Source organism: Pongo pygmaeus, chromosome 1, assembly GCF_028885625.2.
Source record: "Pongo pygmaeus isolate AG05252 chromosome 1, NHGRI_mPonPyg2-v2.0_pri, whole genome shotgun sequence".
Classification (NCBI taxonomy): Eukaryota; Metazoa; Chordata; class Mammalia; order Primates; family Hominidae; genus Pongo; species Pongo pygmaeus.
This window is the reverse complement of record NC_072373.2, coordinates 23,749,965-23,764,000: the sequence shown is the minus strand read 5'-3', so window position 1 is coordinate 23,764,000 and position 14,036 is coordinate 23,749,965. Positions and strand designations below refer to the sequence as shown.

General features: G+C 50.1%; 1 protein-coding gene across 6 annotated transcripts in view; it reads left to right on the top strand.

Moving 5' to 3' along the window:
• Positions 1–603: 603 nt before the first annotated feature.
• LOC129044281 (epoxide hydrolase 1-like) overlaps positions 604–14,036 on the top strand; it is a 32,822-nt gene continuing 19,389 nt past the window's right edge. For 2 of the 6 annotated variants that reach the window (XM_054502128.2, XM_054502116.2), the window contains exons 1-3: positions 612–711; positions 6,863–7,050; positions 9,858–10,038. In XM_054502128.2, the coding sequence (XP_054358103.1) occupies positions 6,868–7,050; positions 9,858–10,038 (364 nt within the window). In that variant the 5' untranslated portion in view covers positions 612–711; positions 6,863–6,867. Of the gene's footprint in view, positions 1,133–6,862; positions 7,051–9,857; positions 10,039–14,036 lie in introns of all 6 variants that reach the window. The other 4 variants (XM_054502109.2, XM_063671587.1, XM_054502121.2 and 1 more) reach the window with 4 other exon arrangements.

Below are 14,036 nucleotides of genomic sequence, written 5' to 3'. Positions count from 1 at the left end.
TACTAAGAATGAATTGCTAGAAAGATGAAATTAAAAAGACATACACCGCCAGGTGCAGTGGCTGACGCCCATAATCTCAACACTTTGGGAGGCGGAGGTAGGTGCATCGCTTGAGGCCAGGAGTTCAAAATCAGCCTAGGCAACAAAGTGAGACCCCCGTATCTACAAAACAAAAAATTAGCCAGGTGTGGTGGTGCAGCCTGTAGTTCCGGCTATTCTGGAGGCTGAAGTGGGAGGATCGCTTGAGGCTGCAGTGAGCCGAGATCGCACCACTGCACTCCAGCCTGGGTAATACAGTGAGACTCTGTCTCCAAAAAAAAAAAAAAAAAAAAAAAGGACACACATCATGACATCATGCAAGTTTGGATTTTTGTTTTTTAGATTCAACTGACGAAGTTAAAGGATCAAACTGCTGTACGAGCTGCTAAACGCTTCTCTCCATTTCTGGCCAGGGGGCCGTGGACCGCCCTTTAAGTAGCCCGTTTTATCCCCAGCAGAGGTGGAGCCTTGGGCAGGCCTAGAGACTTTCCCGGATCGCTCAGGTAACCGGAGGGGAGGGACGGAACCCGGGTCCTCCAGGCCGGGGAACGCCCCGCTCAGAGGCCGGGCTTGGGCGGAGACTGCGCAGGGGCGGCTGAAAACTAGCCGAGGAGAGCCAGGGAGCCGGAGAGATCGCGTGCCTGCCGTCGCCGGAGCCTGCGAGCCGAGACTGTAAGCGCCCCGGTTCGGGCTCCGCGCGGGCTCGGCCGCGGGGTGGGCAGCGGGCAGGGGCGCCAAGGGGTCGAGGCTGCGGTCGGCCCGCAGGGGTGCAGAGGGACTTCTAGTTGGTCCGCCCCCAGCTCCTGCCCCAGCTGGGAGACTGCGAGTGCCGCCTACTCGGGGAAGGAGCCTGCAGGCGGCGGCGGACTTCTCGCAGGGAATTCCGCGTCCCAGACTGCGGGCGGCCGCGGCAGGGATGGAGGCTCAGGGAGGGAGGCTCGCGACCCCGGGAACGCACCGCGTTCCCTGGCTTGGGTGAGCTCTGCTTCCAGGGCCTTGGCTCGCTCCGCGCGAAATGCACTTATTTGTCACCCAAGTTGGAACACTGATTTTCATGCGCCTCAGTGTGAAGAGACCACCAAACAGGCTTTGTGTGAGCACCATGGCTGTTTATTTCACCTGGGTGCAGGCGGGCTGAGTCGGAAAAGAGAGTCAGCGAAGGGAGATAGGGGTGGGGCCGTTTTATAGGATTTGGGTAGGTAAAAGAAAATTATAGTCAAAGGGGGGGTTGTTCTCTGGCGGGCAGAGTGGGGGTCACAAGGTGCTCAGTAGGGGAGCTTTTGAGCCAGGATGAGCCAGGGGAAGGAATTTCACAAGATAATGTCATCAGTTAAGGCAGGAACAGGCCATTTTCACTTCTTTTGTGGTGGCATGTCATCAGTTAAGGCACGAACTGGCCATCTGGATGTGTACGTGCAGGCCACAGGGGATATGATGGCTTAGCTTGGGCTCAGAGGCCTGGCATTCCTGTCTTCTTATATTAATAAGAAAAATAAAACGAAATAGTGATAAAGTGTTGGGACGGCGAAAATTTTGGGGGCTGGTAGGGAGAGATAATGGGCGATATTTCTCAGGGCTGCTTTGAGGGGGATTGGCGTGGCGTGGGAACCTAGAGTGGGAGAGATTAAGCTGAAGGAAGATTTTGTGGTAAGGGGTGATATTGTGGGATTGTTAGAAGAAACATTTGTCGTGTAGAATTATTGGTGATGGCCTGGATACGGTTTTGTATGAATTGAAAAACTAAATGGAATAAGAGAAGGAGAAAAACAGGTATAAAAGGTCTAAGAATTGGGAGGACTCAGGACATCTGATTAGAGAGTGCCTAAGACTTCATGCGCGTCTGTGTGAAGAGACCACCAAACAGGCTTTGTGTGAGCAATAAAGCTGTTTATTTCACCTGGGTGCAGGTGGGCTGAATCCGAAGAGAGAGTCAGCGAAGGGAGATGGATTATCATTAGTTCTTACAGGTTTTGGGATAGGCGGTGAAGTTAAGAGCAATGTTTTGTGGGCAGGGGTGGATCTCAAGGGTGGGGAGAATTACAAAGAACCTTCTTAAGGGTGGGGGAGATTACAAAGTACATTGATCAGTTAGGATGGGGTAGGAACAAATCACAACGGTGGAATGTCATCAGTTAAGGTTATTTTTACTTCTTTTGTGGATCTTCAGTTACTTCAGGCCATCTAGATGTATACGTGCAAGTCACAGGGGATGCGATGGCTTGGCTTGGGCTCAGAGGCCTGACAAAGGAGATTCAGCATAGTCCTGCCAGCAAAGATTATTTATTTACTTCAAGAGCTAAGAGTGGCAGTTTGGGGATAGCACGAGGAGATATCAGCTGTGATGGCTTGGAGAAACAGTGTAAACTGGCAGTGTAAACAAGAGCAGGGCATGTATGAGTAGTTGAGAACGGAGAATAGGAGTATGACTAGACAGAAAACAGTAGGGATGACAAGTTTTTCTGGGGCACAGTCTAAGTTGGTCTGGTGTCTGGAATGAGACTGGGTCCTAATAAAAAGGAGCATCTATATAGGAGCTCAAATGGGCTGTACCCTGTAGCATTCTGAGGACAGATCTGACTTCTGAGAAGGGAAGGTGGTAAAAGTATTGTCCAGTCCTTTTTAAATTGGTGGCTGAGCTTGGTGAGGTGTGTTTTTAAAAGACCTTTAGTCTGTCACTGAATACTAAGAGCCTGAAAAAATGCTTGGCTGATTTGACTAATAAAGGCTGGTCTGTTATCAGACTGTATAGAGATGGGAAAGCTAAACTGAGGAATTATGTCTGACAGAAGGGAAGAAATGACTGCGGTGGCCTTCTCAGATCCTGTAGGAAAGGACTCTACTTATCCAGTGAAAGTGTCTACCTAGACTAAGAGGTATTTTAGTTATCTTACTCAGGGCATGTTGAGTAAAGCTAATTTACCAGTCCTGGATGGGGGCAAATCCTTGAGCTTGATGTGTAGGGAAGGGAGGGGGCCTGAATAATCCATGAAGAGTAGTAGAATAGCAGATGGAACACTGAGAAGTTATTTCTTTGAGGATAGATTTCCACGATGGAAAGGAAATGAGAGGTTCTAAGAGGCGGGCTAGTGGCTTGTGCTATAGCATAGCCTGCCTTTGCTGGTGTGTGGCGATTAGGCCTGGTGGAACTGCCATCAATAAACTAAGTGTGATCAGGGTGAGGAACAGGAAAGAAGGAAATGTGGGGAAATGGGGTGAATGTCAGGTGGATCAGAGAGATGCAGTCATGAGGGTCAGGTGTGGTATCTGGAATAATGTGGGAGGCCGGATTGAAGTCTGGGGCAGGAACAATGGTAATTGTGGAGACTTAACAAAGAGTGAGTACAGCTGAAGGAGCTGAGGAGCAGAAAGTATATGCGTCAGGTGTAAGAAAATAGATTTTGGAAATTATGAGAAATGTAGAAAGTTGAGCATAGTTTGTGATTTTGAGGGCCTCTAAAAGTATTAGGGCGGCAGCGGCTGCTGCACGGAGACATGATGGCTAGGCTAAAACAGTAAGGTCAAGTTGTTTGGACAGAAAGGCTATAGGGTGCGGTCCTGGCTCTTGTGTAAGTATTCTGACTGCACTAACTATGCCTAGGAAGGAAAGGAGTTGTTGCTTTGTAAGGGATTGAGGTTCGGGAGATTAATCGGACACAATCAGCAGGGAGAGCACGTGTGTTTGTACCAGAATTATGCCGAGATAGGTAACAGATGAGGATGAAATTTGGGCTTGACTGAAGTAATGGGGGCTGTCTGTGAAGCCTTGCGGCAGTACAGCCCAGATAATTTGCTGAGCCTAATGGGTGTCAGGGTCAGTCCAAGTGAAAGCGAAGAGAGGCTGGGATGAAGGGTGCAAAGGAATAGTAAAGAAAGCATGTTTGAGATCCAGAACAGAATAATGGATTGTGGAGGGAGGTATTGAGGATAGGAGAGTATATGGGTTTGGCACCACGGGGTGGATAGGCGAAACAATTTGGTTGATAAGGCGCAGATTCTGAAGCCTTGTCTGGTTTTAGGACAGGTAAAATGGGGGAATGGTAAGAAGAGTTTATAGGTTTTAAAAGGCCATGCTGTAGCAGGCGAGTGATAACAGGCTTTAATCCTTTTAAAGCATGCTGCGGGATGGGATATTGGCGTTGAGCGGGGTAACGGTGATTAGGTTTTAATGAGATGGTAAGGGGGTGCATCATCGGTCGCCAAGGAGGGAGTAGAGGTATCTTATACTTGTGGGTTAAGGTGGGGGGATACAAGAGGAGGACACAAAGGAGGCTTTGGATTGGGAAGAAGGGTGGCAATGAGATGTAGCTGTAGTCCAGGAATAGTCAGGGAAGCAGATAATTTAGTTAGTGTCTCAGCCTAATAAGGGAACTGGGCAGGTGGGGATAACTAAAAAAGGAGTGCTTAAAAGAGTATTGTCTAAGTTAGCACCAGAGTTGGGCAGTTTTAAGAGGTTTAGAAGCCTGGCCATCAATACCCACAACAGTTACGGAGGCAAGGGAAACAGGCCCTTGAAAAGAAGGCCGCTGCGGTTCAGGCATTTGGAAGTTCTTGTGTGCTGGAGATGTGGCTGGGGTTTGTCTCACAGTGGAGGCAAGGAATTGCAACTTTTTTCTATTATTGTACACCTTGAAGGCGAGATTAATTAAATCCTGTTGTGGGGTTTGAGGGCCGGAATTTAATTTTTGGAGTTTTATTTAATGTCGGGAGCAGATTGGGTAATAAAATGTATTTTGAGAATAAGACGGCCTTTTGACTTTTTAGGGTCTAGGGCTGTAAAGTGTCTCAGGGTTGCTGCCAAACGAGTCATGAACTGGGCTGGATTTTTATATTTGATTAAAAAGAGCCTAAACGCTAACTGATTTGGGATAAAGAAAAAGGAGCATTAACCTTGACTATGCCTTTAGCTCCAGCCACCTTTTTAAGAGTAAATTGCTGGGCAGGTGGGGGAGGGCTACTCACGGAATGAAACTGTAAGCCAGACCCGGTGTGAGGAGGGGAGGTGATAAAAGGACTATAGGGTGGAGGAGCGGAGGCTGAGGAAGAATTGGGACCTAGCTCGGCCTGGCGAGGAGCAACCTGGCGAGGAGGGGAGAGGTCAGATGGGTCTGTAGAAAAGTAAGATTAGAAAGACTCAGCGACGCTTGGGGTTGGGACTGAGGGGACAGGCAGGAGGAAAAGGAGGAAGATTTGGGATGGGCTGCGTTGGGAACAGAGACTAGAGCGGGACTGATGTGTAAAAGAATGCCTGGATGTCAGGCAGCTCAGACCATTTGCCCATTTTACGACAAGAATTATTTAGATATTGTAGGATGGAAAAATTGAAAGTGCTGTTTTCCAGCTATTTGGAACTACTGTTGAGTTTGTATTGGGGTCAAGCGGCATTGCAGAAGAGAATAAGACGCTTAGATTTTAGGTCAGGTGAGAGTTGAAGAGGTTTTAAGTTCTTAAGAACACAGGCTAAGGGAGAAGGAAGAGGAATGGAAGGTGGAAGCTTGCCCATAGTGAAGGAGGCAAGCCGAGAGAGAAGAGAGCGTAGAGACACGGAGGGAAGGGGCTCGGGGGTTCTTACCCTCCAGAAAAGCGGGAAAGGGGTTGGGGTGTGGAAATAAGGGATTGGGGCGCAGAGATATAAGAGGTTGGGGTGCGGAAATAAGGGATGGGGCGCAGAGATAAGAGGTCGGGGTGCGGAAATAAGCAATCGGAGGCAGAGATAAGAGGTCGGGGTGCGGAAATAAGCGATTGGGGGGTTCTTGCCCCCTAGAAAAGCGGGACTTGCCGCTAAGGGTGAAGGAGAAGGGGTTGAGGGGTACTTGCCCCTGCCCCAGGAAAGCGGGACTTGCCGCTAAGGGTGAAGGAGAAGGGGTTGAGGGGTACTTGCCCCTGCCCCAGGAAAGCGGGACTTGCCGCTAAGGGTGAAGGACAAAGGCAGGCGTCCCTGCGTGGTCTGACACCTCTGAAACAGTGTCCCCCAACCCCAAATTGAACTTAATTTCCCAGCACTTGGGCCTCACCATTACCCCCTGTCTGCCCTGAGGATAAGCCCCTCTCCAAGAGGGACAGAGCAGGGGCTGTGGGCCACCACTCAGGAAGGGTGCTCCTCTCCCCTGGGGTAGGAAGCCCAGAGGTTGTGGTTAAAAGCCTTCTCAGACATGCAAAAAACATGAGGCCGTCAGGCGCGGTGGCTTACGCCTATAATCCCAGCACTTTGGGAGGCCGAGGCGGGTGGATCACGAGGTCAAGAGATCGAGACCATCCTGGCCAACATGGTGAAACCCCATCTCTACTAAAAATACAAAAATTAGCTGGGTGTGGTGGCACGCGCCTGTAGTCCCAGCTACTCGGCAGGCTGAGGCATGAGAATGGTGTGAACCTGGGAGGCAGAGCTTGCAGTGAGCCGAGATTGTGCCACTGCACTCCAGCCTGGTGACAGAGTGAAACTCCGTCTCAAAAAAAAAAAAATGAGGCCTCAGAAATGTAGCTCCCAAAACCCCCTACCCAGGGCTGTACAGAAGTCAACCCAGGTTCCTATTTTCCCAGGATGAAGAACAGTTTTCAAAGCTTAGTAGGATTGTGGGTGATTTTGTCTCATTGTCTGTTGTTTTTCCATTATTCTATATCATATATATATAATATTTATACTATATATAATATGTATATAGTGTGTATATATGTATATAATATGTATATATTAGGTGAAGTGTAAATAAAATCAGGGACAGGGTTAGAGCGCAGCAGGAAAGAGCCTGCTGGGGATCGGAGTCTCTGGGCTGTCAGGGCCAGGCTGGGCAGGCCCCGTTGTTGATGGCTTCCCCTCATCTTGCAGGAGCCATGTGGCTAGAAATCCTCCTCACTTCAGTGCTGGGCTTTGCCATCTACTGGTTCATCTACCGGGACAAAGAAGAAACTTTGCCACTTGAAGATGGGTGGTGGGGGCCGGGCACGAGGTCCGCAGCCAGGGAGGACGACAGCATCCGCCCTTTCAAGGTGGAAACATCAGATGAGGAGATCCACGTAAGGCACCTTGGGCCAGGCCGGGCTGGGCAGTGGAAAGGGTGGTGTCTCGAAGACAGGGGTTGGGTCTCAGGCCAGAGGCGAGAGGGGACGGGGGCTTGGGAATGGTCCATCCTACTTGGGAGTGTATTTCAGTCTGCTTTTCCTCTGCTGGGCAGGTGCAGGTTGCTTTGGAGAGGGATGCCCAGCCCTCCCACTTGGTCTCTTCTCCTTTCCCTACCCAAGGCCCAGCAGTGCTCAGGCAGGAGATGGGGTGCCAGCAGACCCAGGTACCTGCATCAAAGGTCACAGAAAGCAGCCGTCATCACCTCCTCTATGCCCTGCCTGAAGCCTTGGGAGTGAGGTTGTGAGAGAAAGTGAGCAGGTTCCCGTCAGAGACCCAGGAAGCACTGAGAAGACAGGGATGCTGCTGGTTAGGCACTGGCTGAGTGTCAGCCATTCCTGGTCACATTCAATCCCTGCGGTGATCCTGCGGGGTGAGGACTGTTGTTCCCAAACTGCAGATGCAGAAGCTGAAGCTCAGGGGCATAAAGCAACTCGTTCAAGGCGGCCTAGCTAACATGCGGAAGGATTTGAAGTCCAATCTAATCCTGAAGCCGCTGCTCCTCCTCTGCACAGGGATACAGTCAGGAAGGAGGTGACTGGGCACGTGGGGTGACCTGAGACTGCATTCTCGGGGAGGAGCAAGGCTTGAGTGGGGGACAGGAGGGTAGGCAGGCCTGGCATGGCCCTGCCAATCCTTTCATTCCATGGGTTTTGAGCACCTACTGTGTGCAGGCCCAGTGAGTACTTGGGAGAAGAGAGAGCCCCTTCCGTCCAACAGCATACAGTCCAGTGAATGAGAAAAGGAATGTGCACAAAGAAAGGTAGACTTAAAGATAAATAAGGATAGGCTGGGTGCGGTGGCTCACGCCCGTAATCCCAGCACTTTAGGAGGCTGAGGCGGCGGATCACTTGAGGTCAGGAGTTCAAGACCAGCCTGGCCAACATCGCGAAACCCCGTCTCTACTAAAAATACAAAAAATTAGCTGGGCATAGTGGCGGGCACCTATAATAATGCCAGCTACTCGGGAGGCTGAGGCAGGAGAATCCCTTGAATCCAGGAGGCAGAGGCTGCAGTGAGCCCAGATCACACCACTGCACTCCAGCCTGGGCAACAAGAGTGAAATGCCATCTCAAAGAAAAGAAAAAGATGGATAAGGATGAATGTCACAAAAAGCATGGATAAAAAGTCATGAGAGTTCCAAGGAGGGAGGGATTTAAAAGCAGAAGCTGGGCTAAACCCAAGAGCAACCAGGCTGAGGCTCCCTGGGTAGGAATTGCTTGCTGCAGCCTTGCTATTTAGGGCCAAGGCTGATCCCTGAGGAAAGCTCCTTTAGGGAATTAGACTCCTAAGGGAGTCTGTTTGGGGGTGACTGCAACACTTGGGAAGAAGCCTTGGAAGGTGACACTTGAGAGGCTCCCTAAGCTGACATGAACTTCCTCCCTCTGGGGCTGGCCTTTTAGCCTAATACATGCCCATGAGACTTGCACCCTCTCTCCTGGTCTGTAAATTTTTTAGTTTTTGGAGACAGGGTCTTGCTCTGTCACCAGGCTGGGGTGCAGTGGTGCGATCTTGGCTCACTGCAACCTCCGTCTCTCAGGTTCAAGCAATTCTCCTGCCTCAGCCTCCCAAGTAGCTGGAATTACAGGCGCCTGTCACCATGCCCGGCTAATTTTTGTATTTTTAGTAGAGATGGGGTTTCGCCATGTTGGCCAGGCTGGTCCTGACTTCAAGCGATCCCCCTGCCTTGGCCTCCCAAAGCACTGGGATTACAGGCGTGAACCACCATGCTGGGCCTGGCCTGTAATTTTTATCCCAACTGAGTTATAATGTATCATTCAATGTTGTATATCAGGGGTCAGGAAACCATGGCCCATAGACCAAATGTAGCCTGCCACCTGTTTTAGCACACCCCCTATGCCAAGAATAGTGTTTACCTGTTTAAATAGTTAGGGGGAAAAAAATCAAAAGAGAATAATAGTTTGTGACATGTGAAAATTATACAGCAGTCAGATTTCAGTGTCCATAAATAAAGTTTTATTGGAACACAGCCACCCCCATTCATCTGTGCATTGGCTGTGGCTGCTTTCACACTACGAAGACAGAGTGGAGTCACTGCAGCCTGCACAGCCTAGAACATTTACTATCTGGCCTTTTACAGAAAAAGTTTGCTGACTCCTGCTGTAGAGACGCCTGGGTAAATTAAAGATGAGTATTGTGTATACACTTAAAGAGTAAAAAGATGGGCTGGGCGCAGTGGCTTACACCTGTAGTCCCACCACTTTGGGAGGCCAAGGCAGACACATCACTTGAAGCCAGGAGTTCAAGACCAGCCTGGCCAACATGGCAAAACCCTGTCTCTACTAAAAATGGAAAAATTAGCCGGACGTGGTGGCTCACACCTGTAATCCCAGCTACTCTGGGAGCTGAGGCATGACTCGCTTGAACCTGGGAGGTGGGAGTTGCAGTAGGCCCAGATCACGCCACTGCCCTCCAGCCTGGGCAACAGAGTGAGACCCTATCTCAAAAAAAAAAAAAAAAAAAAAAAGACAGAAAAAAGAAATGCAAAGTCTACAGTGAAGAAGGAAGAAGTGAAGAACACATCCGCTTTGGGAGTAGCCAGTGATGTGGGAAACTGCCTTGCCACTACCAGAGTGCAGTGTCTTGTGGCTGCAGGGTTTGCTGTGTTTTCTGGAAACAGACTTTGTTCTTGTGCTCTGTCCTACCCATCCCTCTCAACTTGGGGTCCTGCATTTTGCTCCAGGACTTACACCAGAGGATCGATAAGTTCCGTTTCACCCCACCTTTGGAGGACAGCTGCTTCCACTATGGCTTCAACTCCAACTACCTGAAGAAAGTCATCTCCTACTGGAGGAATGGATTTGACTGGAAGAAGCAGGTGGAGATTCTCAACAGATACCCTCACTTCAAGACTAAGATTGAAGGTATGTTTGCAAAATGCCAGCCAGAGAGGGATGTATGTCATGAGAACAGCCTTCTTCCACAGTGTGACTTAGAGTCAGATAAAGTTGGAGAGATTCAGAACCCAATTATAGGTCACTGAGATATACTTATAAGTTGTAACCTTACTAAATGCAAACATATTGCAGTCACAACAAATCTGTCCATCTTTAGAGCTAGGCAGGAACACATACATGCAATTTTAAAAGCAAAGAAATGCACCATCCAGTCCAATGATGTGGCAATCTTTGAGAGGAAGGATGGAGATGAGATTTAGACCCAGGCCAGGTGGGGTGGCTCACACCTGTAATCCCAGCACTTTGGGAGGCTGAGGCAGGTGGATCACGAGGTCAAGAGTTCAAGACCAGCCTGGCCAAGATAGTGAAATCCCATCTCTCCTAGAAATACAAAAAATAGCCAGATGTGGTGGCAGGCACCTGTAATCCCAGCTACTCTGGAGGCTGAAGCAGAGAATTGCTTGAAGCCAGGAGGTGGAGGTTGCAGTGAGCCAAGATCACACCACTGCACTCCAGCCTGGGCTCCATCTCAAAAAAAGAAAAGACTCTGCTCTCAATTCTTTTGGATCTATACCCAGAAGTGGACTTGCTGGATCATACGGTAATTCTGTGTTTAATTTTCTGAGGAACCGCCATACTGTGTTCCGCAGCAGCTGCATCATTTTACTCTGAATAAAATCTCTTACATGATATTTGCAAATGTTTTCTCCCACTCTGTGGGTTGCCATACAATTAATCTTTTTCAGAGACAAGGTCTTGCTGTGTTGCTCAGGCTGGAGCACAGCGGCTATTCACAGGCGTGATCATGGCTCACCACAGCCTCGAACTCCTGGGCTCAAGCAGTCCTCTCGCCTCAGGCCTCCTGAATAGCTGGTACAATAGGCAAGCACCACTGTGCCGAGCTTGTTAATTTTTTATATTGAGGAAATTGTACATGTTAGGAATCTTATTTGTAATGTTTAAGATAATTTGGCCTTTTCAAGGAACAGTGAAGATTTGAATTTGTTAAAATTCTAGGAATTACTTAATGTATATGAAAGACATGTTGGTCAGTCAGATAAACTAAAGTTCCTAAAAAAAGGAAATTGAAATTATACAGTGTTAACTGGGTGTGGTGGCATGCACCTGTAGTCCCCGCTACTCAGGAGGCTGAGGCAGGAGGATTGCTTGAGCCCAGGAATTCAAGGCTGCAGTGAGCTATGAGGACACCACTGCACTGGGTGACAGATCAAGACAGATCTCTTAAAAAAAGAGAGAGAGGCCGGGCATGGTGGCGCACGCCTGTAATCCCAGCACTTTGGGAGGCTGAGGCAGGTGGATCATGAGGTCAGGAGATTGAGACCATCCTAGCAAACACAGTGAAACCCTGTCTCTACTAAAAATACAAAAAATTAGCCAGATGTGGTGGTGGGCGCCTGTAGTCCCAGCTACTACTCGGGAGGCTGAGGCAGGAGAATGGTGTGAACCTAGGAGGTAGAGCTGCAATGAGCTGAGATCACACCACTGTACTCCAGCTTGGGCGACAGAGCGAGACTCTGTCTTAAAAAAAAGAAAGAGGGAGAGCCGGATGTGGTGGCTCACGCCTTTAATCCTAGCACTGTGGGAGGCTGAGGCGGGTGGATCCCAAGGTCAAGAGATCGAGACCATCCTGGCCAACATGGTGAAACCCCGTCTCTACTAAAAATACAAAAATTAGCTGGGCATGGTGGCATGTGCCTGTAGTCTCAGCGGCTCGGGAGGCTGAGGCAAAAGAATTGCTTGAACCAGGGAGGCGGAGGTTGCAGTCAGCCGAGATCGCCCCACTGCACTCCAGCCTGGCGACAGAGCAAGACTCCATCTCAAAAAAAAAAAAAAGGGAGAAAGGAAGGATGGATGGAAACCTCAACTTGGAGGTGCCAGGGCAGCAAACATCCTTGTTCTGATGCAAGCAGGCCAGGCCTGAGGGAGAATGAGCCACAGAAAAACTAAGTCAAATCCCAGTTGTGTGTGTCCTGGAACTAGAGCCCTTCCTGGAGCTCAGCCAAGAACACTAAAAAAAAAAAAAAAAAAAAAAAAAATCTGGAATGATTTTTTGGATCAAATTTGGACTCCTCTTGAGTGTTACGGTATTCTTTGCAGGATTTTTGATATCTTCTGTTATGAGCCTAACAAGAGGATCCAAGCCACTTAATCCCAGCCAAAGTGCTGTATGCAGTTACCACAGGTTCCTGTTTGGATTCCTGGCACGAAATTGCCTGGCTTCCTTGAGTTTGACTTGGATCCCTGTGTTGTCCCAGCTCTTCAGTGTCCATCCAGCAGAAATTAACAGGGTGCCTGCTGTACCCAGGCATTCTGCTGGGGCTGGGGACGCATAGAGAGGACAGGGTCCCTCCTTCACAGCTCATAGGCTCTTCAGGGGCAATTACAGCACGTAGTGGCGGTGTTCTGAAGGAGGAGGCTCTGGGAGCTTCATGAGCCCCACAATCTTCCTTTGAATGTGAGGGAAGGCTTCCTGGAGGAGGTGGTATCTAAGCTGAAATGAGTGGGACTTTGCCAGGTGTGTGGGGAAGGTGGTCCAAGAAAGGGGAATAGCATGTTCAAAGGCCCAGAGGCAGGAGGCAGTAAAGGGCCCTTTCCATCCTGGCAGCTGCCAGCCTTACCCCACTGGACCCTTTCAGGGTTCCTCATGAGACTGGGTTTTTTTTTTAGAGACAGGGTCTCACTCTGTCACCCAGGCTGGAGTGCAGTGGTGTGATCACAGTTCACTGCAGCCTCAACCTCCTGAGCTCAAGTGATCCTCCCACCTCAGCCTCCCAAGTAGCTGGGACCACAGGTATGCACCACCACACTAGGCTTTTTTTTTTTTTCTTTTTTTTCTTGAGACGGAGTCTTGCTCTGTCGCCCAGGCTGGAGTGCAGTGGCGCAATCTCGGCTCACTGCAAGCTCCGCCTCCCGGGTTCACGCCATTCTCCTGCCTCAGCCTCCTGAGTAGCTGGGACTATAGGCGCTCGCCACCACGCCCAGCTAATTTTTTGTATTTTTAGTAGAGACGGGGTTTCACCGTGTTAGGCAGGAGGGTCTTGATCGCCTGACCTTGTACCTGCCTCAGCCTCCCAAAGTGCTGGGATTACAGGTGTGAGCCACCGTGCCCGGCCTTTTTTTTTTTTTTTTTTTTTTACATTTTTAGTAGAGACAAGGTCTCACCATGTCACCCAGGCTGATCGCAAACTCCTGGGCTCAAGCAATTCTCCCATCTTGGCCTCCCGAAGTATTGGGATTCCAGGCGTGAGCCACCACACCCAGCTGACATGGGGTGTTTACGGTACAAAAGCTCCCTCACGTACAACGGCTCCAAAGGAGCCAGTTTCCAGCATTGAATTCATTGTGGACTTACCCATGTGTGGTTCTGGCACCCTGCCCGGGGCTGGAGGCCTGTTCTTGGCCTTGGTCCTTGCGGTTTGGAGTCCCTCCGCTGGGCCTGGGTTCCTGCATTCTCTGCCCATCCCCAATAGGGCTGAACCGGCAGCCTCTGGTCTGTGGGCCCAGCAAACCTTCAATATCCCCCTGAATCTTGTCCTGGTTCCCCAGGCTGGGGTTGGTCCAGGTCCTCCTCCCTCTTCTCTCTCACAGTGCACTGTCTCTGTCTCTGTCGCTGCACTGACCCCTGCACTCCTGGCTGCTCACAGCCCAGCCTCCAACCCTGTCCTCATCCACACTGGCCTCGCCGTTCAGCCTCCCTGTCCCTGCCACTTCCCTCCTCATTCTATGCTGAGCTTCCAGATCTATCCCACATCTTGGGCCTCCCACCACAGGCAACCAGGCACTGTCCTCAGAGTCTGAGAGCTTACACGGGCATCAGAGACCTCTGGGTAGGCCCAACCCCATCACATCCAGGGAGAAGGGAACTGCCTGAAGCACCAGGTCTCCGCCTGCCTGTCCCTTTTTCCTTTACCCTTGGCCCTGGCACCCAATACCCCACCCCCTCC